This window comes from Quercus suber, unplaced genomic scaffold (genome assembly GCF_002906115.3).
Source record: "Quercus suber isolate HL8 unplaced genomic scaffold, Cork oak 2.0 scaffold_8, whole genome shotgun sequence".
Lineage (NCBI taxonomy): Eukaryota > Viridiplantae > Streptophyta > Magnoliopsida > Fagales > Fagaceae > Quercus > Quercus suber.
Genome location: NW_027069474.1, coordinates 461,110 through 486,164, shown reverse-complemented (window position 1 = coordinate 486,164; position 25,055 = coordinate 461,110). Strand labels below are relative to the sequence as shown.

Genomic DNA, 25,055 nt, shown 5'->3' with positions numbered 1-25,055 from the left:
TATTGAGCTTATTATCAGAGACATGCCCAAGTCTAAGATGCCAAAGAAATGGCTTAGAAACAACAGGAACATTGGAAACAGAGTTTACAAGGGAATCAAAAACAGAATTCAAAATGGAAGAGACTCCTGATATGGATGTGCAATCTGGTGAAACTTGCAGCAAGTAAAGATTGTTGTTCAATTTACCCACTCCAATCGTTTTCCAACATGACAGGTCCTGTATGAAGCAAAAATTTGAAAGGAAGACAAAACAACAAGATAGGCATTTGGTTAATTTGCTAACTGAGATTAGGTTGAATGAAAAAGAAGGAACACAGAGAACATTTTCAAGGATTAAGGTGGACGAAATTTGAATGGTTCCTATGTGAGTGACAGTAACTTTCTCACCATTAGGCAATTGAACAAAGGTGGATATAGAATTAGTGATTTTGGTGAATAAGGTGACAGAATGAATTATGTGATCTGTAGCACCAGTGTCAAGAACCCAAGTCTCACTATTGAAAGCATTTTTATGTACAGGATTAACAGCAAATACAGAATGTTGCATGTTTAAAGTCATACAATCTTGAAACACAGGGCAAGTATTACCTGAGGCAGAAGTGGAAGCAATTGCAGAATTGGCTGAATGAACACCTTCACAGGAATCAGATGAGAAGGCATGAGTATTGAGTAGAGAAATCAATTGTTGACATTGATCAGCAGTAAATGGAAAATTCCCATTGCCTAGCTGTGTCTCTCCGGTTTGAGATTGATCACCCTCAAAACTGATCTGATTTGCCATTGGAACCTTTCCCTTCTGCTTATAACCTGGTGGAAAACCCACCAATTTGTAACACTTCTCCTTGATGTGTCCAAGCTTGCCACAATAGCTGCACATTGGCCTTCCTTTTCCAGTGTTGCCTTTGAGATTCTTACCAGAATTGCTTGTAAAACCAGAGTTATGATGAAAACTTTGATTTTTAACAGCAAGGGCAATTGTTTCAGCTGATGGACCCAGATTGAAGCCTGAAGAAGATCTTTGCCTTTCTTCTTGAATCACCAAAGAAAATGCCTTGTCTATAGAGGGACTAGGCTCCATCATGAGAATCTGAGTTCGCACTTGGGAGTAAGCATCATTCAATCCATTGAGGAATTGCATCAATGAATCTTGATGCTGGAAAGAATTGATCTTATCATCTACACCACAGGTGCATTTACCGCAGGAACAGCAAGGCAAAGGCCTGAAATTTAGCAATTGGTCCCACGAAGCTTGAAGCCCTGTGAAATAGGAGGTGACTGTTAAATCTCCTTGCATCACAGTGGAAATTTCCTTTTGTAGCTGTGAGATTCGTGGTCCGTTTGCTTGAGAGAAGCGATTCTTGAGCACATTCCAAACCTCAAGAGCAGTGTTCCGATAGATCACACTAGCAGTGATGTGAGGTGAAACGCAATTCAGAATCCAGGAAGAAATCATGGAATTGCACTTAGACCATGCCTTCTTCTCCAGAGGGGTAACTGCCATTGAAGCAGTGATTGAACCATCAACAAAACCTAATTTGCTTTTGGCATCCAAAGCCATCTTCATCGCACGAGCCCAAGTAGGATAATTTTCCTCTGTTAAGGGTTGTGAAACCAAGATCGCACCAGGTGATTCACCATGATGCAGAAAAAATGGACTACGAGGATCCTCCATTGGTGAAATTTCGTGCTGTGAGGTTGAAGATGAAGTTTGTTGAGGATTAGACGCCATTGAAAACGAGTCTGGCTCTGATACCATGTAAAAGATGAAAACCAAGGAGAAATAGAGAGCTGAATAGAAAGCTACACAAAACTCAGAGAAATGGAGAACACGGAGAGAGAGAGAGCTTCTGGAAATGCTTTCTATTATGATTGAAAGAGAAATGAATCAATTGAATTTTACTGTACATTAATCCTTCTTATATACTACCTGTAAGCTAACTGAATGAAAACTAATTCTCCTAATTACTCGCTAATCAGTTACATCAGTTACCATTAAGCAGTTATAAACTTAACACGTGATTCTCACGTGTGAGCCTAACTAATGTAAAAGAACAAAACTACAAGTAGCACAGCTATACAAAATTCAAGTGTCGTTTTGTGCCATTTTACTCTATAAGCACCACATCCATTTCATTCCACTGGTCCAGCTTCTAATTCTTGCTTCACTGCTGTTCTAACCTTGATCTTAGAATCTTTACACAAGTGATCAATTGAAAGATCAGAATCAATACATAAGTTCCGTGGGTTTGCATAGCTAGCAAGGGCCTGAAAATGTATTTATCAAAAAAAAAAGAGGGGGGGGGGGGGGGGGCGCGGGGGGGCCTGAAAATGTGTTTGGATGTATTCATGCACTTCCAGTTACATATAAAATGAGCACTTTCAAAAGCTCTAACACTTAATTACTGTGCGTTTGCATAGCTAGCAGGGGCCCGAAAATATGTTTGGATATATTCATGCACTTTCTATTACATATAAATTGACGTCCTTTAATAAAATCTCTGATGCTATTGATGTTTGCTTGTGTTAGCTGCACTTGGTACTTGGCTTGGTACCTGGAAAGGAGATAAACTCTGTAGTAGTTGCAGGACAGCTCGTTATTGCTCAGAGAAACACCAGGTAATTGAGCCTTTTAGGTTCTTTTGCAGGACAGCTCGTTATTGCTCGCAACAGTGCTTTCTCTCCCTGTAAGAACAAGTGGAGGGTGAGGTCTGCGGGTTCAAGACCCACAAGTTGCGTGTATTTGTAACTTACTAAAAAAAGGGTTATTTCCTCAACACCGACATAAAAAGGTTCCTACTATCCTTTTCTGTTTGCAGGCAATGCATTGGCGCTCTGGTCATAAGATTGATTGTCAACGGATGAGCGTTTCTTCTCAATCATCTGATTGCCCCAATAAAAACGGAACTATTTCAGCAAATTTACAAAAAGGTCAGTAAAGTAGATGGTTTCTATTACAGTGTTAAATATGTAAAAAATAGTGCATATTTACATGTATATTTGCTGTTGGAAAATAAAAATTTGTCAGCTACATCTTAGATGGCATCAATGACATCTTATGACAATGGTAACTTACTTATGTCTTATCCCTCTTTATCTAAAAACTTGACCTTGAATATTAAAGATACAGGAGTAGGGTTTGATTTATTTATTTTTTTATATATTTATTTTTTTGCTGAATAGAAATAAAAGTGGTTAATGTTTATAGAACATGACGTAGATACTAAATGTGTATTGTATATGCTTTGTATATTTACTCCTGGGAAAATATTTATTAACATGCGGTTTATTAATAGAGTAATTGTCAATGCTTAAATTAGTATTTTTAGAAATTTACACCTGAAATATTTTGCATTTGCACACAGTTGCTAGCAAAACTCTGTGGCCATAATATGAGATGATAATTGAGAATGAAATTGAACCCAGCACAGAAATGTCTGAGGATAAAGCCTGTACTAGTTCATTGGTCTCTAAGGAAAAAGTTGATGACACAATGAACTCACTGATGGACAGTTTTGAGGTATTTATTTTTTGTGTTGCTGTATTCAGATTTTTTTGTTTCCTTGTTCTAGACTCTTACTTGCTTATTTCTTTGTTGATGAATAGGGTGATAATGACAGAAAAAGTTGGGCCTCTTTCCAAGAACGCACAGGCAAGGCCCCTGAACAGGTGTTAAGGTGAATGATATTTCTAATTGAGGATACAAACTTTCACATGTCAAGTCACTTGAAGTGTACAAGCATTGGTGCCCTGCAACTATATAGTATGGTTTAATCACCCCATGGTGTTTGTGGCCCTCATATGGAGAATGGCAAAATGAAAGTAAGGAGGTCTCAGTTCTAACTATTTTTGGGGCCTTCTTATTTTCAGAAAAATGCTAAAAATCTTCTAAATTTTCTGCAACATGTATAAGTTTTTTTAATCTTGCTTTGGAAGCTAACAACACTGATATATATATATATATATGTCGGTACTCGTTTGAAGATGGTAACCTAAAATTCAATGAGATCCATGTCATATAAATCATCGTTGCTTTGTATGTTACTTACCAATAAATATATGAAAAAATCATTAATTCTACATGCATGTTGCTTCTTCAACATCTATCAAATATCTTACTTCAGGTATTTGTATCGTAATTTGCCCTTAACTTTATAAGTTGGCCCCAAGTTACTTAAACTAGTAATTTATTTTTGTTAGTTACATGGTATATTCTGCGTTCATTATATGCTACATATTACTGACTTTGGTACCTGATCCTTGTCCATTGAGAGCTAGCCTAAGAAATAAGAACATTTCAAAGTCATCATTGGTCATTAGTCCTTGCTGCTTTTTGTTTGAATCCACTTATAGCCTTCTCCCTCGTTATTATACAATGATGGGTAATTTTGTTTGTTTCAAAATATCAGGTATTGTAGGAATGGTGGGGCTAAACCCCTTTGGCCCATGTCAAGTGGCCAGCCATCGAAAGCTGATATTCCTAAATGCAATTACTGCGGTGGTCCTCTTTGTTTTGAGTTCCAGGTATGCACATTGCGCCTTTATAAAATTTCTGTAAAATGTTTCTTTTACATTTTACATTCTGTCTTTTCACTCGGTCAATTTCTCCAATTAAACTAAATGAAACCTTTGGCTGGTGTCTATTTTGTTGGTGATTTCAGATCTTGCCTCAGCTGCTTTATTACTTTAGTGTGAATAATGAAGTCGACTCTCTCGATTGGGCAACTATTGTTGTGTACACGTGTGAAGCCTCTTGTGAGGGGGGTATTGCTTACAAAGAGGAATATGCTTGGGTTCAACTCTCTTCGCCATCTGCTACTGTACCTTGATAGTTATTTATCTTTTGATTTCTTTTTTTGGTTATTTATCTTTTTGCAGTTTACCTATTCAGTTCTTTTTTTCTTGATATGAGCTTTGAGAAGGGGAAAAATCTACTTATTTGCTCATCAATACGCATAGATGAATAGTTGGTTAACTTGAGAATCATCATCATAATTCAGATAATTTAAACCGTATGATTGATAGTTTATTCATGGGCTGCTGTCATGAGGTTAATTCCTGATTGTATTACTAAATTAATTTCACCAAGTCCTTCCATTAGATCCTTTCTTCAAGTAACATAACATGCACAGTACTTTCTAAATAATACATCCAGACAGAAAACGCATATAGATAACCGAGTAAAAGTTATTTGTCAATACTCAATAGTGTTTCAAATTATGCTCTACAAATTGTAGTATGTTATGCGTTTGAATTTTTTATTTATTTATTTTTTTTTTAATGTTAAACTTTGGTTACTTTATAGAGAGAGTTAGAGATGTGATAGATAATTTTTATTTTTTATGATAGAGATGTGATAGGCATTTTTTTATTTTTTATTATAGAGATGTGATAGAAATTGGTATGGTATAAAGTAAAATACATAAAGTGAGATAAGATTTTTATTGATAGATAATCTTGCTTGGCCTTACAATGAGTCCATAACAAGAGTACATCAACAAAATTATTCATAATACCACAAAAAGTGAATAATAACTTATTTGTCACACTTATAAACCAACTTATTTTTTTAAAATAAAATTCACACTTACAAACGAACTAGCTCTTAGGGATTCACCACACTACACTTCTTCCTAATCTCTCCCGAACTTCCTGTAAGCACTTGAATGGCTCCCATCCTCATAATCGATTGAGCAAACTCCATGAAAAAATTCTGAGAGTTCAGCAGCTCATTGACATTGTAGGTAGCTTCACTGTCGGTTAAAAGTGCAGCATCAGATTGGAAAAGACCTTCGTTTTGCTTCAAGATGTTGAAATAATTGTTGTCAAAGGATAGGGGGCTTCCAGGATCCATTGGCACAATAGTTACATTGTTTGAGAGGCTTTTGCATTGAGTTTTCAAGAAAGCAGCATAGGTTGAGTTTAGAGAAGGATCTTCGTCATTTTTTCCTGTGAAATTGTATAGCCTGTTGCTGAAGAAATTGCAATGCCCAACACCAATTGTATGTCCACCTAACCAAAATTAATTTATAAATCTTTTGGGCACAGCTCAAGATATCATTTTGAAAGAAATAGATTGTTACTAAAGACTACTAGCAATAGGGCTTGAATTTTACATCTACATTTGTAATATAATAATACTTTGTGAACACGGAATTATTGAAACCATGTTATCATATTACAAGCTTATTATATAAACCTTCCCCCACTTAGAATCTTTACCTGATAAAACAACAAGATCATGAACTGTGAGGCTTTTGTTAGCAAAAGATTGTTTCAGGGTGGTGAAATTGAAGAATGGTGTTGGGATGTTGGCAAGGGCCTCTGACTGGCGCGATATGATTCCATCCCTTCTACCGGTAAGTACATCCCAAATTGGCCTCTGAAACTGCAATCATTTCCACAAGTACTTGATTACCTAATGCTGAATTCAATATGTTATTTAAAAAAGAAGAAGACAGAAAGAGCTTGTGGGATAGCAATTTGCTAGCATAATTAATTTATAGAAACAAAAAATGTAGATTTTCCCTTAAAAGAAAACATAAACTAGGTGGGTGCAAAACTCAAAAAGCATCCTCTTCATTTGAAACGGATCGATTTTGTAATTTTAAATTAGAGATTAAATTATGTAAGATGTGGTATAAAACTTATGTTTTAATCCTAATATGTCACATCATCTTATCGCATATTTAAAAATAAATACAACAACACTCAATCAATTCTAATACCCATATATAAATCCAATCAAATTGAGAATTTATTGAAATGTTATTTGGTGTGGTAGGATGTATTAAATTTTAAGTAATATGCTCAGATCTCATCCTTACCCAAATCGGACTCTTTAAATAAATATCATAAATAAATATATATATATGTGTGTGTGTATATATATGTAGCGTCATATTATATAAAATTTTAAATGACATGACATTCTATACACTCTTAGATATATTAGAAATAAAATCTTAATTGTGAATTTGGTCAAAAACATCAACTTCACCAGCTTGGTTTTTCAAACCAAACACATCCCACTTGTGCTACTCTTTTGTTTCCAAGTCACATTAGAATATTTTCAGTACTTACTTGGTAGGAAACCGAGTCTCTAGCAGCCAAAGCAACGATATCTGCACAAGAAACTACTCCAGGACAAGTGTTCTCTAGCTTAGTCTTCACCTCATCTATTACATCAAATCCTGCCAGAGATAGGTTTGGAATTGCTGCCTTCTCAGCCAAGTTATTTGGGGTAGAGTCTATCAGTACAGAGCCATCGCAACCCTGACACATTATAACCATTCAAGACCTTAGTTGTCTGGTAAACATATAACAATGCATGTGTTTCCTAGTATGAGAAATGAATGCTAGCTATGAATGTAACTAACATGACCCGTTATGATTTAAAAAATGTCACTTTCACCTAAGTTTACTAGTGACAATACTTTATTATGTGTCAATTATAAGAAGTCATGTTCATAGTTGTAAAAAATGTTGTATTCTTAGATTTATTGTAATTTTAGGACGTGTATCATAAGGAGGGGCAAAATTCATGAAAAGAGAAAGAAGGGAGAGATATGAATTACCCTGACAAAACAGTCATGAAAATGCATCCTCAGAAACTTGGCAGGCAAAGTTGAATTGCTTGCCACACGGTTCCATATGATTTCCTTCACAATTTCCTCAGCATGGGGACAACTCTCCTCATAAAAATGCATTCTCAACTGTCCATGACAAACTTCTAGAAGCCCAAACACTGCTATAAAGATAAAGAAGGAACTCAAATTAGTATTCATCTCTCTCTCTCTGTTTCTTTGCTCTAGTACATATTTTCCAACACAAGCTTTGCATCCTTAAATAGAGGTAATGGTCTTCTTTCTTCGAGCAAATGGTTTCATTACAGGAAGGTAAGATTAATTTAAATAATGTTCAATCTGTAGTTGATTTTGAGATTTGTAATAGGGAGAGATTGTTTGACTTGGCTTACCACTTTTTATATATTTCTTTCTTTGTATTAGTTAAAATTACCTAACATAGCAAGTAAATTATTTAGGGGAACAACATCAATTGGTTAGAGCAGTTTTATATATATTAATTTCAATTATCAATGTTGTGTATAGATCTCGATCGAGTCTACTTAGACATTACAATATCTTCTCCTTTTCGTTATCAAGTATGATGGAAGATGCTGATAATTTTTAAACGAGAAAGACATGCAGAGAGTAGTATATATGGATACTGTGACATGTTTTTCATGACAGACGTGACCGATTCTAAAATTTTGAGGACTTAATCGGTTGCTGTTATTATTACATATGTTCTTACGTACTGTAGTGTAGGGTCAGTGACTCTGCTTCATTTCTTTGCTGACTTTGTATGCATTTGGATTTTAATTATAAGCTAGTTTATTTCTTTTTTATTATTATTATATTTTATTAACAGTACAGCAAACAACTAAATATACTAGTTCTAAACAGTCGTTTGTTGTTGACTAAAATATACAATAGGAATCATAGTCGAACATGCATACTTTATTCTTGGAAATAAACACACACTAAGTTCTTCTGCATTAAATTAACAATCTGGCTGGTGGGAGCCGTTTGAACTAATTATTCCTACAAAATGCCGACACAAATTGAAAACAAATTGAATTTAACGCAAATTTAGTCGAATTTGTTGCATCCTCCATCGAGGTTTCTTTGCTAGTTGTGCAAGGGATATAGCCTACATGCCTTTTCTTTTTTCTATGATGTGAAAGTTTACGGAATCTTAGACTAGTGACTAGTCAAAGACTACTGTCTCAAATAAGATATATTGCATTTCTTTTTTATCTTTTATTTGGGTTTTATTCGGTGGTGGGTTTAGAAAATTTTTTTAGGATGGTCGGTCCCTAAAAAATTAACTTATCACAATATTTTTTTTTTTTTTGGTATTATTTAAAAAAAATGAAATTATAAATTATTTTTATTGAATAGGTTGAACGAGTTATAAATTTTATCTTTTTTGTTTTATAATAGGCTTTTTGTTGAATAATTTTTGCACTTCTTGTTATTTGGTCTTGTCTTTTTTTGTTTAGTTTATGTTTGTTGTTATTTGAGTTAATATTTATTGTTATTATTTAAGCTTTAAAAAACAAGGATTAAGAATTATGTTTGAAGACAGAATTAATTTTAGAGTAATGTTACGTCCACGACATTTTTACAATTAATCTCATGCAAAAAGCTGTTATTAGTGGGTAAAAAAAATAATATTAATATTTGACCCAAATTAGAATTAGTAAAAACTTACTACATTAGATTTGTTAAGAATTATTGTGAAAATGTTGTGAATGTAGTAGCACTACTCTTATTTTTTGTTAAACCCAAATTTTTGTAATTCTCAAATCAGGGTGTTCATAATTTTTATTAGAATGGTCATAATAGGTTAGTTTAGCTTATAATATGTTTTTGACAAATGTATATATACATTTTTTTGCAAGTTAGGGTGGTCCTATGACCACTCTAGCTTTCATGTAGAGTCGCCACTGGTTATATTAATGTATATCTTTAGGACATATATTAGCAAACTATTTTATGGAACTTTTATAGAAAAATGAAAAAAAAAAAAAAAAAAAAAAGACTAACTTTTTTAACAAATTTCTTAATTTTCATAAAACCTTTTCTAAAATATATTAATCAGACCCTTTTTTTTTTTTCTTTTATCTCTCCTACAGCCTCACATAATACATTTTTCAGTACTATCTTTAGTTCGCTACTCTGCATGGTATATAGTGTACATATGTTGCTTCCAAAGTTATATATATGCAAGGACACAATATTTCCTCTTTTGATGACATTTTAGTCATAGTTGTACACTTAATTATCTGGGCAAGCTCAAATGGAAATTAATGTCACTGCAGCAGAAGATAACCGGAATGGCACGATGTTAGACGCATTGTTATTAATACCGTTTCGGACCCTGTTTCGGTTTGTCCAGTGGAATGGAATATTTCGGTACCGGCCGATTTCGGCGTACCGTTTCAGGGTGTTTCGGGGTTCTTAAAAAATAATTTATATATATCCTTGTTGAACATAAAATTGTCAATTCTAATAAATAAATAACTAAATATCAAATAATACAAATCATTTAGTCTTAACTCTTAAGTCTTAAACATCAATATAACATCATACAATAAGAAGATTTATAAGACAATAACTAAATATAAAAAAATACAAGATTTACTCATCCTCCTCATCATCATCCATGAGAGAATGATCAAATTCATCATCAAAAGAACTCTCAAGAACTACCAACACCATTGGACCTTTACTATTTTTTCTCTTTCTTTTCTTTTCTTTTTTTTTCTTTTTTTTTTTTTTTTTTTTTTTTAATAATAGGCCAAATCCGGTACCGGCCGGAATTTGCATCTCGGCCGGAATTGGCCGGAATTGACCGGAATGGACCGGAATGACCCGGAATTTGACCCGAGGTGGAACGTGAGTATTCCGGTACCGGTTTACATACCGGTACGAAAAATTCCGGCCGTTCCGGCCGGAACGGAACGGAATCAATAACAATGGTTAGACGTGCACATCAGAATGTCAACTTGACAAGATGTTTGATGAATATAACTACAGACCAAGAGATAATAGAATTCACGAGCGGAGGATCATTACGCTTGATGATAATTTTTATTTATTTTATTAATATATGTTTTTAGGATATTCATTCATTTTCTATTTTAAAAACATTTTATAGAGAACTAAAAAAATTCTAATAAAAAATTTGTAACCTTTTCATTTTTTTCATAAAAAAATTCATAAAATTGTTTACTATTATATATCCTAAAAGCACACGTTAGGAAAACTCATTTTATATAATCATATTTATAAAAATACTTGTATCATGTTATCTATTTCATACGACATTTATTAAAATATCATTTTTTTATTAATTTATTTATTACTCCTTCAAATCATTTTTTTTCTCTCTCTCTCTCTCTCTCTCTTTTTCTCTCTACATATGAGTAAAAAAAGTATTAAAATCAGATTTGTATATTAATAATAATAGTGTATATTTACACGATTATGTAGTAACAGTTCCAATTTACACAAGTTTACATAGATTGATGTAGATGGTTTTTGGAGTTTGCTGAGCATAATTTACTCTTTATAATATTATACATTAACTAATATGAGTGATCATATGCTTAATATGAAACTTTATGATATTAAAATCTGACTATTTCTTCCATGATGGGTCTTATACTAATAGGAACTTTTTTGACATAGTAGGAAGCATACAACTTTTCAGATTAAAGCCAATACCTAACCTTGTTGATAAGCTTAATTTTCAGACTTAATTTGCTATCTTTTATGATACATTATTCAATTAATTAGTTGTACAGCCAATGTGGACCATAGACACTCACAAACAAAACAAAAAATTTATATATGGCCATTGATGTAGCGCTCATCAATGAACATCAGATGATTAAGTCAGTAAATATTATTTTAAAATAAAGAAATATTTTACGCGATTCAAATATCACATCTATGTTGTTTTTCTTTCATTTATGTAAGATCTTTATGGCTGTTTTTCTAAATCTTTGTCATCATGGACAGTTGTAATTATTGACATGGTTTTTTTTAATATATATGATTAATTAATGAGTTGATTGGCGTTCGGGTAGGTTAAGATGAAATCATCACCGCCTTTGCTTGGTTGCTCAAGCTGGGCTATCCGAGATGGATTGGTGGCTGGACCGAGGAACTATGTTAAGGTTGAATTCAGCTGATGAAAAAGATCAAATGATATTATTTTGTACTGACTTTTTACATAATGCCCAAGATATATTCGTGCTTACCACGGTTTTGCCTCCATGTTTAATAGATTTAAATAGCTAAGAACGTGTACTACAACTTTCTCCCAAAAAAAAAAAAAAAAAATTATATATATATATATATAATTTTTGAGTAATGCTAAAAATACAAATATTTTTACAAAAAATTTTACAAACAGCTGATATGATGAAAAGTTATTAGTAAATAAAAAAGTAATGTTAATGATGGGATTAAATGAAAACCAATAAGAAGTTGACCATATCAACAGTTTGTAAAAATATTGTAAAATAGTTTGTGACAATAGCATTACTTATAATTTTTTTTTTCCTATAAAAAAAATGTCTTGATCACTAGGAACTTTGATTATATCTAGTCAAAGGAACATGGAGTAGTTGTTTGCCAAATCCCAAATTTTTTGAGTGTGTTGATTTTTCTGTTATAGAAGAATTTTACAATAATGTCAAAGTCAATGATGTTTTATTAAACTATTGATAAAATTAATAATGCTATATTATTAAAGTACACACAAATATATAAGATGTGATTCTCAATACATTGTATTAACCTCAATAATGATCAGCTAATAAGTAAATTTGCTTTCAAACCTTGTGGAGGTGGAGAAGCACCAAACAATTTGCAAGTCAGCATAATCAGTACTTCATAAAGCAAATATTAACAAGAAAGCCTTGTAGATTAAGTGTTTGACACATGCTAGCGTCTACATCTAAAGTTCAAATCCCCTCTTATATATCGAATCATAAAAAATAAAAAATAAACAAGAAACAAATATTACCTTTATGAAAAAAGTTTTCCTCTAAACTAGTTTAAAAGAATTTTCCTCCAATCCACTACATGACTATTAAAAAAACCACAGTCATGTGTAGTTTTAGTTGCAAAATATTTTTAATAAGTTATATAACTTGTTTAAATGATACACATGTACCGTGAATATTATTACTGTTATATTGTGCAAGAAGCAAAAAATTAAAAACAAAAACTAATTATTGTCAAGTTCAATTAGCCTAGAGATCAAAAAGGAGACGTCATTATTGAGCAACAAACACTTAAACCGTACTAGTGAATAATACAGTACCATTCTGGATTTCTAATTTCTAACTGCCTTTAAGCAGAATTCAACCTAACACAGTAATTACAAGGAGACTAACAAATGTGTGCTTTGAAAAAGGGATGCCAATCATGCCAGCAGGAACATTAGTTTTCATTTTCTTGCCCCAGCAGTCAATAGATATATTGTTCTTTGCTTCGATCCATTAGATTTTTAGAATACGTGTATATGGGTTTGGTTAACAGGTGCTTTTAAAATATTTGTTAATGGATCATTTTAGAAAAGTTTTAATACTACTTTTATGAGAAATATAAAAAGTTGTCAAAATTTTAGTTATTTTTTTCTTTTCCCCCATAAAAAGTTTGAAAAAAATATTTTCTAACCTAATGCCCTTAGGACATTAGTTAACTTTTTTTTTTCTTTTTTCTTTTTTTTTTGGTGCTATCTAGAATATGTATTATTTAATGTACTAATCGAATTTTCCTTTAATAAAACAACCGCCCTCCCATAACTAGCTCACTTGGTGAAGGGAATGAACTTAGCCGAATCCCCTAAAAAAAACCTGCTATTGAATGCAACGTGGACATAGGTGATTATATTAAACAGGGGAAGAGTCGGTCATATTTTTATTTAATTAGGAAGTTGAATTATGATATTGATATAAAGAGTTAAGAAAAATTCTTTTTTTTTTTTTTGTGGAGAAAGAAGACGTTTATTAATTAAAATCAAAGCACGGCCAAATCAGTCTGAACAAAGGGTAAGATGCGAGATAGGACATCTTCCATCCACACGGTACAACCTGGTGTCATCAAAGCTAGCCTAGCTAAACTATAAGCAACTTTGTTGTAATCTCTCCTAATGTGAGAGTATGACAATTCTGAAAACAAACCTGAAAATAAAGAGACATCATTTATCAATGGTGCAAAAGGAGTCAATCCATTGTCATTGTTCCTCAAAGCCTTCACTATCACTTCTGAATCACCCTCCAAAATAGCACAGTCCACTCCAATCTCGCTACCAAACTCCACTGCTCTACATGCGGCAATTGCTTCCACTTCCACTGGCTGGTATGCTTGCTCCAATTGCTGAATTAAGGATGCCATTACCTCACCATTGCAGTCATGAACAACCACTCCAATCCCTGCTTTATTTTCTGCATTTGAGATTGCTCCATCATAATTGATCTTATATTTGTTCCGTGGTGGGGCAGTCCATTTTGGCTTGGGCTCTGGTCTGATCAAGTTTGGCAAAGGATTGACTGATATGATCTCAACCTAGAACTCCTGTGCAGTTTGTTTCAGGTCCTTAGTGAGGTAGCAAGGTTGATGTAGTCGGGATTGATTTCTCTGGTGCCAAATACACCAAACTTGGATAGCAAATAGCTCAATGGGCTTCCCATTCTCCAGTAACCATCCATATAGGTGCTTGAAATCAGTGAAGACCTCCCTTGACCGAAAGCTCCACCTGTCATCATTCCAAACCACGTTCAAACCTGAACAACCCCAGAAAGCATGTAGCGTGTCCTCTGCCATTGAAGCACATCTGTCACAGGTTGGGTTTGGAATAATTGTTTTTCTGTTTAGGTTAGACTTTGTTGGGAGGGATTCTCTGCACGCACGCCACAAAAAAAATTTTGTACTTGTTTGGAACATCCAATGACCAAATACTTTTCCAGAATTTTTGTCCAAGTCCGTTTGTGTACCTTCTTCAACCTCGGTCTCCAACTCCTTTAGAAAACGATATCCAGATTTGCAATTGTATTGCCCATCTGCCGTGAAAGGCTAGAACAGAAAGTCTTCAGTTTGGCATCAGGCAAGTGGGATCTTTTTTGCAAGTTTAGCTTCAGCTGGTATAAGAATTCCCTCCAACGCTTCGTCATCCCAATTCCCTGTAGACTCATCTATTAAACAATCAACCATAGCATCCTCCATAGACTCGATGATTGGAGAAGTGACTAAAGGTGGATGTTTAATGGGAAGCCAATGGTGCTGCCATATTTTAATGTTTTTTCCATTGCCAAACCGAAATCTTGCACCCATTTTGATAACCTCCCTTCCCTTCAAAATGCTTTTCCAAGCATATGACCCAGTTGTCGATTCCTTGGCTTCCATGAATGAACAATGAGGAAAAAATCTTGCCTTGAATATCCTATAGAAAATAGTATCTTTATTATGTATGAGGCGCCATGCTTGCTTGGCTAGAAGTGAGTCATTGAACAATGCAAGGTCCCTAAAACCCATTCTTCCATCTAGCTTCGATTTCGTCAACTCCGACCATTTAATCCAATGTATTTTCCTTTTATCACCCCTCTGCCCCCAAAAGAATTTTTTAACCATTGCTTCAATTTCATGACATAGACCTAAGGGTATTTTGAAACATCCCATGGTATATGTCGGAATGGCTTGGACAATTGCTTTGATTAGGACTTCTCTACCCGCTTGAGACAAAAGCTTTCCTTCCCACCCTTGTAATTTTCTCCAAACCCTCTCCTTTATATAGCTAAAGCTTGCTTTTTTTCCCCTTCCCACCAATGAAGGCAGCCCCAAATATTTCTCATAAAATTTTATCTCTTGCACCCCCAACACTCTTTTTATCTCTTGTCTAGTCGCCTCTTCCGTGGACTTGCTAAAGAAAAGGGATGTCTTTTCTCTATTGATTTTTTGGCCCGATACCGCTTCATATTTCGACAATATTTTGAGTACATTTCCACATTCTTGGGGGTTGGCCTTGCAAAAAAGCAAGCTGTCATCTGCAAAAAATAAATGGGTTAGTTTGGGGCCTCTCTTACAAAGAGAGAAGCCGTTGATTTCCTTTGCTTTTGCAGCTCTTGTGATTAGGCCATGTAATCCTTTCGTGCATAAAAGGAAGAGGAAAGGAGAGAGAGGGTCCCCTTGCTGTATGCCTCTTGTTGGATTAATTAATCCCTTCAATTCACCATTCACTAGGATGGAATATGAGACAGTACTAACGCACTCCATAATTAATTCAATCCACCTTGTGCAAAATCCCATTTTCTCCATCAGTTTCTGTAAATAATTCCACTCCACCCTGTCATATGCTTTGCTCATATCAAGTTTGACAGCCATAAAACCTGTTTTTCCTGAGTTATGATTTTTCATACAATGTAAAGTCTCGAAAGCAGCTACTACATTATCTTAAATAAGCCTATTTTTTGCAAAAGTAGATTGATGCTCAGTTATAAGTTCTGGCATGAATTTTTTAATCTGTTTGCAAGAACTTTGGAAAATATCTTGTACAACACATTACATAGACTTATAGGGCGATATTCAGAAACTAATACAGGATTTTTCACTTTTGGGATTAAGGTGATAAATGTGTGATTTATTGGGTGAGGCAATTTACCTAAATTCAGCCAAGTAAGAATTGTGGATGTTACCTCTTGGTCTATCAACCCCCAAAAATGTTGGTAGAAAAGTGGTGGCATCCCATCCGGACCTGGTGCTTTTAGAGGTGCCATTTGTTTCAGTGCTTCCTGGACTTCCCAACCCATGAATTCACCTGCTAGCTGCTCATTAATCTCATTTGTAACTAGCTGTGGAACAAAGGAGAGTGAATCATCTTCCATGGCCGGATTGCATGTGGTAAACAATTCCCCAAAAAAATCAACAATGATATCTCCAATCAAATCTGGTTGCTCTTGCCAATTTCTACTTCTATCTTTAATTCCAAGAATTGAATTTTTCCTAAGCCACTGAGTTGCTTTGTTGTGGAAGAACTTGGAATTGCTATCACCGTTTTTCAACCATAAAACTCTTGATCTTTGGCTCCATAATCGGGTTTCTCTATCCATAAGGACATGAATTTCAGCTTTTAATTCTCTAAGCCGAGTATTATCTCCTCTCCTCAATGCATCAACCTCAGCTTTCGCTAGCATTTTTTTTTTCTCTTCCAACTCTCTTCTAACATTCCCAACACAATTCTTTTCCCACCGCTCCAAATCTTTACTACATTTTTCTACTTTTTTCAAAATGTCACCCTCCTCACCATTCCTCCATGCCGCCTCCACTGTTTCACCACAGCCTGAATCAAATAGTCACATCTCCTCAAATCGAAACACCTTTTTCTTAGGTGAAGTCTCCAAACCCGATAAGTTTATAAAAATTGGTACATGGTCTGATGACATGCATCTAAGGTGAGACACCTTTGCGCCTGGATATTTTAGAAGAAATTCACTATTTGCCAAACCTCTATCCAATCGTTCCTATATGGAATGACCATCAGAGAAGTGTTTGCTCCACGTAAATTTGGGTCCCTTAAAACCGAAGTCAATGAAACCGCATTCATCAATAACATCTCTGAAAATTTGCATTTGGTTGTGGCCCCTTAAAACACCCCCCATTTTTTCATCTTGTCTACTGATTTCATTGAAATCCCCCGCACAAAGCCAAGGGATCGATGGCCTATTGTTTAAACCCCTCAATTTATTCCAAGCTTCCATTCTCCGACGAGTCTCAGGCTCTCCATAAAATCCAGTGAATCTCCATTCCGCTTCCATATTTTTATCAAAAGTTACATCAATAAAATACCTATGAGAATCCTCAATAGTTACATTGACATCTCGCTTCTAGAAAAGTACCAGTCCGCCCCCTCTCCTCCCACTGGGGACCTCCTACTTGTGATCAAAATTTATGTTGTGAAGAACTCGGTCTAGCCTAACTTCATCTGCCCATGTTTCGGCTAAAAACACGACAGAGGGATCTTTTGCCTGGATGATATTTCCAAGCTCCTTTTCTGTACGCAGGTTCCCAAGCCCACGACAGTTCCATACTAAGAGATTCATGACTGTTGCCGGGGCTGATCATCAGCCTCCACCACTTGAAAAGAAAATTCAGCACCATCCTTCAAAACCTGTCTTTTGCTACTAGGTAATTCTGAATGGTCATCCACATCCGAAAAATTCCATTTACATGCACCTATAGAAACAGATGAACATACTTTCTGGGTTGCGCTTGCTCTGTCAAACCTTGTCCACGTGCTAGGTTTTTTTTGAGCCCTAGTAATCTCATGCATCTCACGTGACAAGGATTCATGTGAGTTGGTTGGATGGGTAGGTTTCATTGTAGCCGCTACTTGGAATTGATTGGGCCTTAATGATTGATTCGAGGCATTAATTAGAATAAAGTCACCTGTATCTGTTGAAGGAGAATCACATTTAGCTCCAGAATTTTCGAGCATAAATGTGTCATCAACTGCTGCATTAATTGGCTCCAGATTGTGTGGATTATTATTAGGGATATGGTCTTTAAAGCCACTATAGCCGTTTCTGGACTGAATCGGCTCTTTAATGGTAACAGTTTCCTGCACTGATTGAACATTTAATGTGTTGACAGATTTTTCCAGGTTGTGCACCACCATCTGCTCCTCCCTTGGTGGTGGTTTAAACCCTTCTCTTCAGGCCTGGTCGTACTAGCAGGTGGAGTTGTTGTCTTGCTCTTAGGGATGTAGAAGCCTGGGACAACCACAACACTTCGCCTTGCTGGAAAAAATGGTGGAGCACATAGAGATGGACCAAATTGCTTCTGGTTTTCTGCTAAACTCCCTTCACTTTCCAACCAAATTTCACAATCCCGATAACTATGGTCTAGTCTGCCACACCAATAACATATATTTGGAAGACGCTCATATTTGAATGTGATTCAAGTTTTTTTCCCATTCTCCAAAGATACGACTCTACCACGACAAAGCGGCAAAGATACATCCAACCTCACACGAATCCTCATGAAATTTCCACCCTCAGTTTCTGCCGGATTATCCGAATGTATAACTTGTCCTACAACTTCATAGATTTTCTCGGCCGCCTTGACATTTAGATATTTGTAAGGAATCCCATGAACTTGCACCCAGAAGAGAGTCTTCTCAAATTTCAGTTCTTCCACAGCCATGCTCTTATCGTACTTTTGCATAATCACTAAGTGTTTATCAAAACTCCATGGCTCTGCACTAAGGACTTTGTCTACTTCACTTGCATTTTCAAATATGAACAGAATTACATGATCACCAAGACTTCTAACCTTGAATCCGCTTTTCGATCGCCACAAAGGAGTGAAAGTTTTTGCAATTGCCTCAATATTAAGAGCTCGTTTCGTAAGAAACTTTGTTGCTATAATATGTTCTTGGGAGCTGAACTCACTCTCTAAGCAGCAACCTGGGCCCTCTCTCTCAGAGAGCGATAGTTTTGTCCAGATTTGTGACAATTCTTCCATTGTAAACACAAGAAAATTTTTAAAACAAGAGTAAGAATAGTAAGAAAAAGCAATTCATTTCCCTATTCCCTTGAAGAAAACCCAACTAGCCAACGTAATAGCACTGTTAAAACGTGGAAGACAAACAAGCCTTCGTAGAAGGTACAACTATTCTACTGTCTAAGAGAAGTTAGAACACTTTCTTAGTTAAGAAAAATTCAAACCACATAATTATATACATTTACATGTGCATGAATAAATATATAAATATATATATATATATATATATTAGATTAAGTCATAATTTATTAATGAAACCTCTATTTGGAACCTATTGAAAGCTATCCTCAATAAGTAGATTGATCATGTTTATCGCGAAACTAACCAATGTGTTGATACATTGGCAAGACTTGGACCGGGAATTATTTCCTCTTTTGTAATATTTTTGGAAAAACTGCATGTGGTGGAAAGCTTTTGATAATGCCAGTATGTTATGTAACAAACTTATTAATTTCTAATTTATGCATATCCTCTCTTTATCCCCAAAAAAAAAGAATAAATTTTTAAGAGAATTTATTTTTATAAATTATTCATAATGACACAAAAAGTAAAAAAATACAACTTATTTGTCACACTTATAAACCAACTAACTCTTAAGAATTAACCACATTACACTTCTTCCTAATCTCTCCCGAACTTCCTGTAAGCACCTCAATGGCTCCCATCCTCTTTATCGATTGACCAAACTCCGTGAAAAAATCTTGAGAGTCAAGCAGCTCATCGACAGTATTGGTAGCTTCATTGTTGGTTAAAAGTGCAGCATCAGATTGGAAAAGACCTTGATTCAGCTTCAAGTTTTTGAAGTAGTTGTTGTCAAAGGATAGGGTGCTTCCAGGATCCATTGGTACGATAGTTATTTTGTTTGAGAGGCTTTTGCATTGGGCTTTCAAGAAAGCAGCATAGGTCGAGTTTAGAGAAGGATCTGCATCATTTTTTCCTGTGAAATTGTATAGCCTGTTGCTGAAGAAATTGCAATGCCCAACACCAATTGTATGTCCACCTAACCAAAACTAATTTGTTAATCACTTGGGCACAACTTAAGATATCACTTTGAAAGAAATAGCTTGTTACTGCTTAAGACTAGCAATAGGGCACAGATTTTTACATCGACATACGCGATATGTTTATGGAAAAGACCTTGCTTTAGTGAAACAGTGTTATCATATTACAAGCTTATATAAAGCTTTTTCCCCCATATAGAATCTTTACCTGATAAAACAACAAGATCATGAACTGTGAGACCTTTTTTGGCAAAAGATTGTTTTAGGCTACTGAAATCGAAGAGTGGTGATGGGATATTGTTGCCGCGGACCTCTGAGTCTGACTTATGTGATATGCTTCCATCCCTTCTTCCGGTAAGTACTTCCCAGATTGGCCTCTGAAACTGCAATCATTTCGACAAGCATTTGATTACATAATGCTAAGGTCAAGATGTTGATGAAAAAAGAAAGGAAAGAGAAAGATCTGGAGGTATTGCATTTTGCTGGCAGAATTGATTTATAGGAACAGTAAAGGTAGTGTTATTTTGATAATGGTGTGTGTATTTATACTTGAAAGAGTAACATAAACGAGGTGAAGGTGTAGAACTAGTAAAGGAGATTAGTTTCATTGTGCGGATTAATTTTTTTCAAATCTAAATGTATATTTCATGTCACATTATTTAAAATGATAAATAATATAACATAACATTCTTTACACTATTAGATGTTAGAAATAAAATCTTAATCAATAAAATCTTAATCATGAAAGTGATTCTTTTCGTTTCTGATTCATTTGAAATGGAAAGGAATTTGGTCAAAGATATCAACTTCACTGCCTTCCATGGTTTTTCAGACCAGACACATCCCACTAATGCTACTATTTTGTTTCCAAGTCACACTAAAATATTTCCAATACTTACTTGGTAGGAAACCGAATCTCTAGCAGCCAAAGCAACGATATCTGCACAAGAAACTACTCCAGGACAGGTCTTCTCTAACTCTGTCTTCACCTCATCTATTACATCGAATCCTCCCAGAGATAGGTTTGGAATTGCCGCCTTCTCAGCCTGGTTATTTGCTGTAGAGTCTAGCAATATAGAGGCATCGCAACCCTGATACATTATAACCATTTAAGACCTTAGGTGTCTAGTAAACATATAACAGTGCATGCATGTGTTTCATGGTTTGAGAAATGAATGTTAGCTATGAACGTTGTTGATATGACCTATGTTATGATTAGGATAATATCACTTTCATTTGAGTCTACCACTAATAATATTTTATTATGCGTCAATCACAACAAGCTATGTCAACGGTTGTAAAAAATATTACATTCCTAAATATTGTAATTTTAGGACATGAATGACAAGCAGGAATGTAATGCATGGAGAGAGATAGAAAGATAAAAGATGTGAATTACCCTGACAAAACAATCATGAAAATGCATCCTCAGAAACTTGGCAGGCAAAGTTGAATTGCTTGCCACACGTTTCCAAATGATTTCCTTCACAATGTCCTCAGCCAGGGGACAACTATCCTTGTAAAAATGTTTTCTCAACTTCCCTCCATGACAAACTCCTAGAAGTGATCCAAAGACTACTATAGAGATCAAGAAGGAACTCAAATTAGTATTCATCTCTCTCTTTGTTTCTCTCTTTTCTCCACTGCCTTGCTAACACACACATTGCATCCTTAAATAATAGTGGTAGTGGTCTTTTTTCTCAGAGTAAATAGTTCATTACAGGAAGGTAAAATTTATTTTAATAATGTTAAATCTTTAGTTGATGTTGAGATTTGAGAGAGAGAGAGAGAGAGAGAGTCTTTGACTTGTCTTAACACTATTTATATTTTTCTTTCTTTGTGTTAGACAAAGCAAATGGATTATTCAAGGGAACAACGTACGTCAATTGGTTAATACGGTTATATATATATTTATTTCAACTATCAATATTTTTGTATAGAGCTCGAGTCTAGCTACTCAGACATAATAATATCTTTCTTTCTTTTTCGTTATCAAGTATAAATGTATGGTGGAAGCAGCTGATACTTATTAATCGAGAAAGACACATACGGAGAGTAGTAAACGGATGTGGCATGTTTTCAAAACAGATGACCGGCTCTAAAATTTTGAGGACTTGATTGTTGTTATTGTTACATATGTTCTTACTGTAGGGTCAGTGACTTAGAAGCTTCATTTCTTTGATCGACTCCATTTAGTTCTTCCCTCAAGATACGATGGGAAACATAGTCAAACATGGATGCTTTATTCTTGGAAATAAACATACACTAATATCTTCTGCATTAAATAAACAATTTGATTGGTAGGGGCCGTTTGAACCAATTATTCCTACCAAATGTTGAAATAAACACACACTAGTTTCGTCGAATTTGTTGCATCCTCCATCGAGGTTAATTTCTTTGCTACTTGTACAAGGGATATAATGGCCTCTAAGCCCTTTCTTTTTCTTATGATGTGAAAGTTTCACAGAATCTAGACTATTCTCTCGTTTCTCCCCCCCCAAAAAAAAAAGACTATTCTCTCATAAGACTTGTCAAATATTGCATTTCTTCCTATTTTTTCTTTTTTGCTTCTCTCTCTCTTCGTGCCCCGTGATACATTATTAAATACAATATATAGTTAATTCACTACCATGCATAGTGTATACTATATAGTATATAGTACATTGCATGCATGCAAGGACCTACAATTTCCTTTTCTCTCTCCTTGTGCCCCATGGCCATGATACATATTTAAAGTACTATAGTTCATTACCATACATAGTATATATAGTACATATGTTGCATGCATGCGAGGACCCAATATTTCCTTTTTTCCATGACATTTCAGTCTTAGTTGTACACTTAATTATCTGGGCCAGCTCAAAAGAAAATTGAATGCAGCAAAAGCTAACGGAAATGGCACGGTGTTGGAAATTAATGTATTAGATTGTCAACTTGAAATGTACGTTTGAACTGTTTGGATGTAACTTCTGTGAAAAGAGATAATGTAATTCATGAGTAGAGAAATTACTTGATGCCTGAAAATTATCATTGTAGTTAAAATGAATCTCCATGATCGATATTCAGTCGGGAAGTATTTCTCCCCTGATAGATCTTATATTAATAGGAACTTTATTGACATAGTAGGAAGCATATATAAAACTTTTTGGATTAAAGCCAATAACCTTGTACATAAACCTTTCAGAGTTAATTTGCTATCTTTTATGATATATTAAATTAATTGGTTGCACAGCTTACATAGACTATGGACACCAATGTAGTGCTGGTCATATTGATCATCGAATGATTAAATCAGTAAATATTCTTATTCTTTTTTTAAAGAAATTTTTTGGCAATTTAAATGTCATTCCTATAGGGGTTTTTCTTTCTTTGATGAGATCTCTTTTATGAAAGATCTTGACCACTTTTTTTTTTTTTTTTTAATTTGAGATGAAATTCTACTATAGTTTAATTTAAGTATATATGTGTGTAAAATTTCCTCTTAGAAGTAATTCTTAGGTACTCCCAGAGTACAGAAAATGATACTCTCTCCTTTCACATTTATGATAGGATTCACTCATTAAATTCATGGTGGAGCTCACCATAAATATGAGAGGAGGAAGTACTTTTCTGTACTTCGAAAGTACTTTAGAATTGAATCCCGATTTATGTTATCGTGGTTAATGGGAAGTAATGGTTGTAACTTGTAATTATTGATATGATTTTTCTATATTAACTATATGATTAATTAATGAGTTGAGTGGTCTTTGGATAGGCTAACATGAAGTCATCCTCGCCTTTTGTTTGGTTGCTCAAGCTGGGTTGTCCGAGATGGATAAGTGAGATAAGTCACTGGACTGAGTAAACGTTAAGGGTCGAATTGAGCAGATGAGATAGATCAAATGTGACTACATAGATATCATTTTGTATTAAGTTTTACTTAATGCCAGGATATGCATGCAAGCTTGCATGGTTTAATAGATTTATATAGCTGAGAACGTGTACTGATCCAACTAACTTTTTGGATGCGATCAAATTGTCTGCTAAACTTTGTCAATTGAACATTGAGTTGTTTGCCAAACCTGAAAGTTTGGGTGCGATGTTTGTTCATATTTTGAGCAAACCAATCTTTCTGGTTTTTCTGTTCTAGAAGAATTTTAAAATGTCAAAGTCAATGATGTTTGATTAAATTCTTAATAAAAATTAATAGTACTATATTATTAAAGATGTGATTCTCAAGCGATTATATTAACCTTGATAATGAGTAAATTAATAATAAGTAAATTTTTCTTTCAAGCCTTGTGGATAACAGCACAAAACAATTTGGCAAGTCGGTATAGTCATTACTTTAGAAAGCAAACATTACCAACTTATTCTATGCTTGATGTTGAAGCCAAAAATAAAATTAAAAACTAAGGACAAGCTGAACTCTATTACAAATATTCTGGAATTCAAAATTTCACATCCTATAAAAAATTTCTTCCAATTAGCCTAAACCAAATGGTGACTTATTGAGCCATAAACAAGTAGTGGGTAGGAACTAGGAAGTTCAGCTTCAATTCCAACTTATTAAACAACAGTGGCGGCTTTAGGATTATTTTCTAGGAGATTCAATAAGAAACATAAATTATATAAAATTTTAAACAAAAGATAAAATAAATATATTGACATCACCAAAAAATAAAATCTTTAATACATAAAGTTTTACAATTGCCTTTTACGATATTTCGTATTTTAAAATTATTGTATGATATCTTCATTATCAATCCTACCAGGTACATTTGTTTCAATGTACATAGTCAAGCAATCATTCATGCACTAATTTCTCATTTAATTAATTTATTAAAATTTCTTAAGATCTAAATTAGCTTTTTCTAAGGTTTAAGATTAGCAAATTCTACTTTTGTTGTTAGGCTAATTAAAAATTTTTCCTAGA

General features: G+C 34.4%; 2 protein-coding genes and 1 pseudogene across 2 annotated transcripts; 1 reads left to right on the top strand and 2 right to left on the bottom strand.

Moving 5' to 3' along the window:
• LOC136068337 (uncharacterized) overlaps nucleotides 1–5,016 on the top strand; it is a 31,642-nt pseudogene extending 26,626 nt beyond the window's left edge.
• A 399-nt stretch (nucleotides 5,017–5,415) lies between these two features.
• On the bottom strand, nucleotides 5,416–7,862 carry LOC112036571 (peroxidase 3). The gene is made up of 4 exons (XM_024069416.2): nucleotides 7,575–7,862; nucleotides 7,081–7,272; nucleotides 6,220–6,385; nucleotides 5,416–6,009 (listed from the first exon to the last, which is right to left on the bottom strand). Exons 1-4 carry the CDS (start codon nucleotides 7,782–7,784, stop codon nucleotides 5,603–5,605), a joined length of 975 nt encoding a protein of 324 aa, XP_023925184.1. The 5' UTR covers nucleotides 7,785–7,862; the 3' UTR covers nucleotides 5,416–5,602.
• Nucleotides 7,863–19,635: 11,773 nt separating this feature from the next.
• Nucleotides 19,636–21,815, bottom strand: LOC112036570 (peroxidase 24). The gene is made up of 4 exons (XM_024069415.2): nucleotides 21,540–21,815; nucleotides 21,040–21,231; nucleotides 20,349–20,523; nucleotides 19,636–20,139 (listed from the first exon to the last, which is right to left on the bottom strand). The coding sequence occupies exons 1-4, from the start codon at nucleotides 21,753–21,755 to the stop codon at nucleotides 19,733–19,735; spliced, it is 990 nt and encodes a 329-aa protein (XP_023925183.1). The 5' UTR covers nucleotides 21,756–21,815; the 3' UTR covers nucleotides 19,636–19,732.
• Nucleotides 21,816–25,055: the final 3,240 nt, after the last annotated feature.

What these genes read in the sequence shown, in the direction of transcription:
- LOC112036570 (XM_024069415.2), bottom strand. Translation starts at nt 21,755, where the DNA reads ATGAATACTAATTTGAGTTCCTTCTTGATCTCTATAGTAGTCTTTGGA. An exon ending in GAGATTCGGTTTCCTACCAA is followed by an intron (nt 20,524 to 21,039) that starts GTAAGTATTGGA and finishes AAATGATTGCAG; the next exon opens with TTTCAGAGGCCAATCTGGGA. An exon ending in TGATCTTGTTGTTTTATCAG is followed by an intron (nt 20,140 to 20,348) that starts GTAAAGATTCTA and finishes AGTTTTGGTTAG; the next exon opens with GTGGACATACAATTGGTGTT.
- LOC112036571 (XM_024069416.2), bottom strand. Translation starts at nt 7,784, where the DNA reads ATGAATACTAATTTGAGTTCCTTCTTTATCTTTATAGCAGTGTTTGGG. An exon ending in TTCATGACTGTTTTGTCAGG is followed by an intron (nt 7,273 to 7,574) that starts GTAATTCATATC and finishes ATAATGTGTCAG; the next exon opens with GGTTGCGATGGCTCTGTACT. An exon ending in GAGACTCGGTTTCCTACCAA is followed by an intron (nt 6,386 to 7,080) that starts GTAAGTACTGAA and finishes AAATGATTGCAG; the next exon opens with TTTCAGAGGCCAATTTGGGA.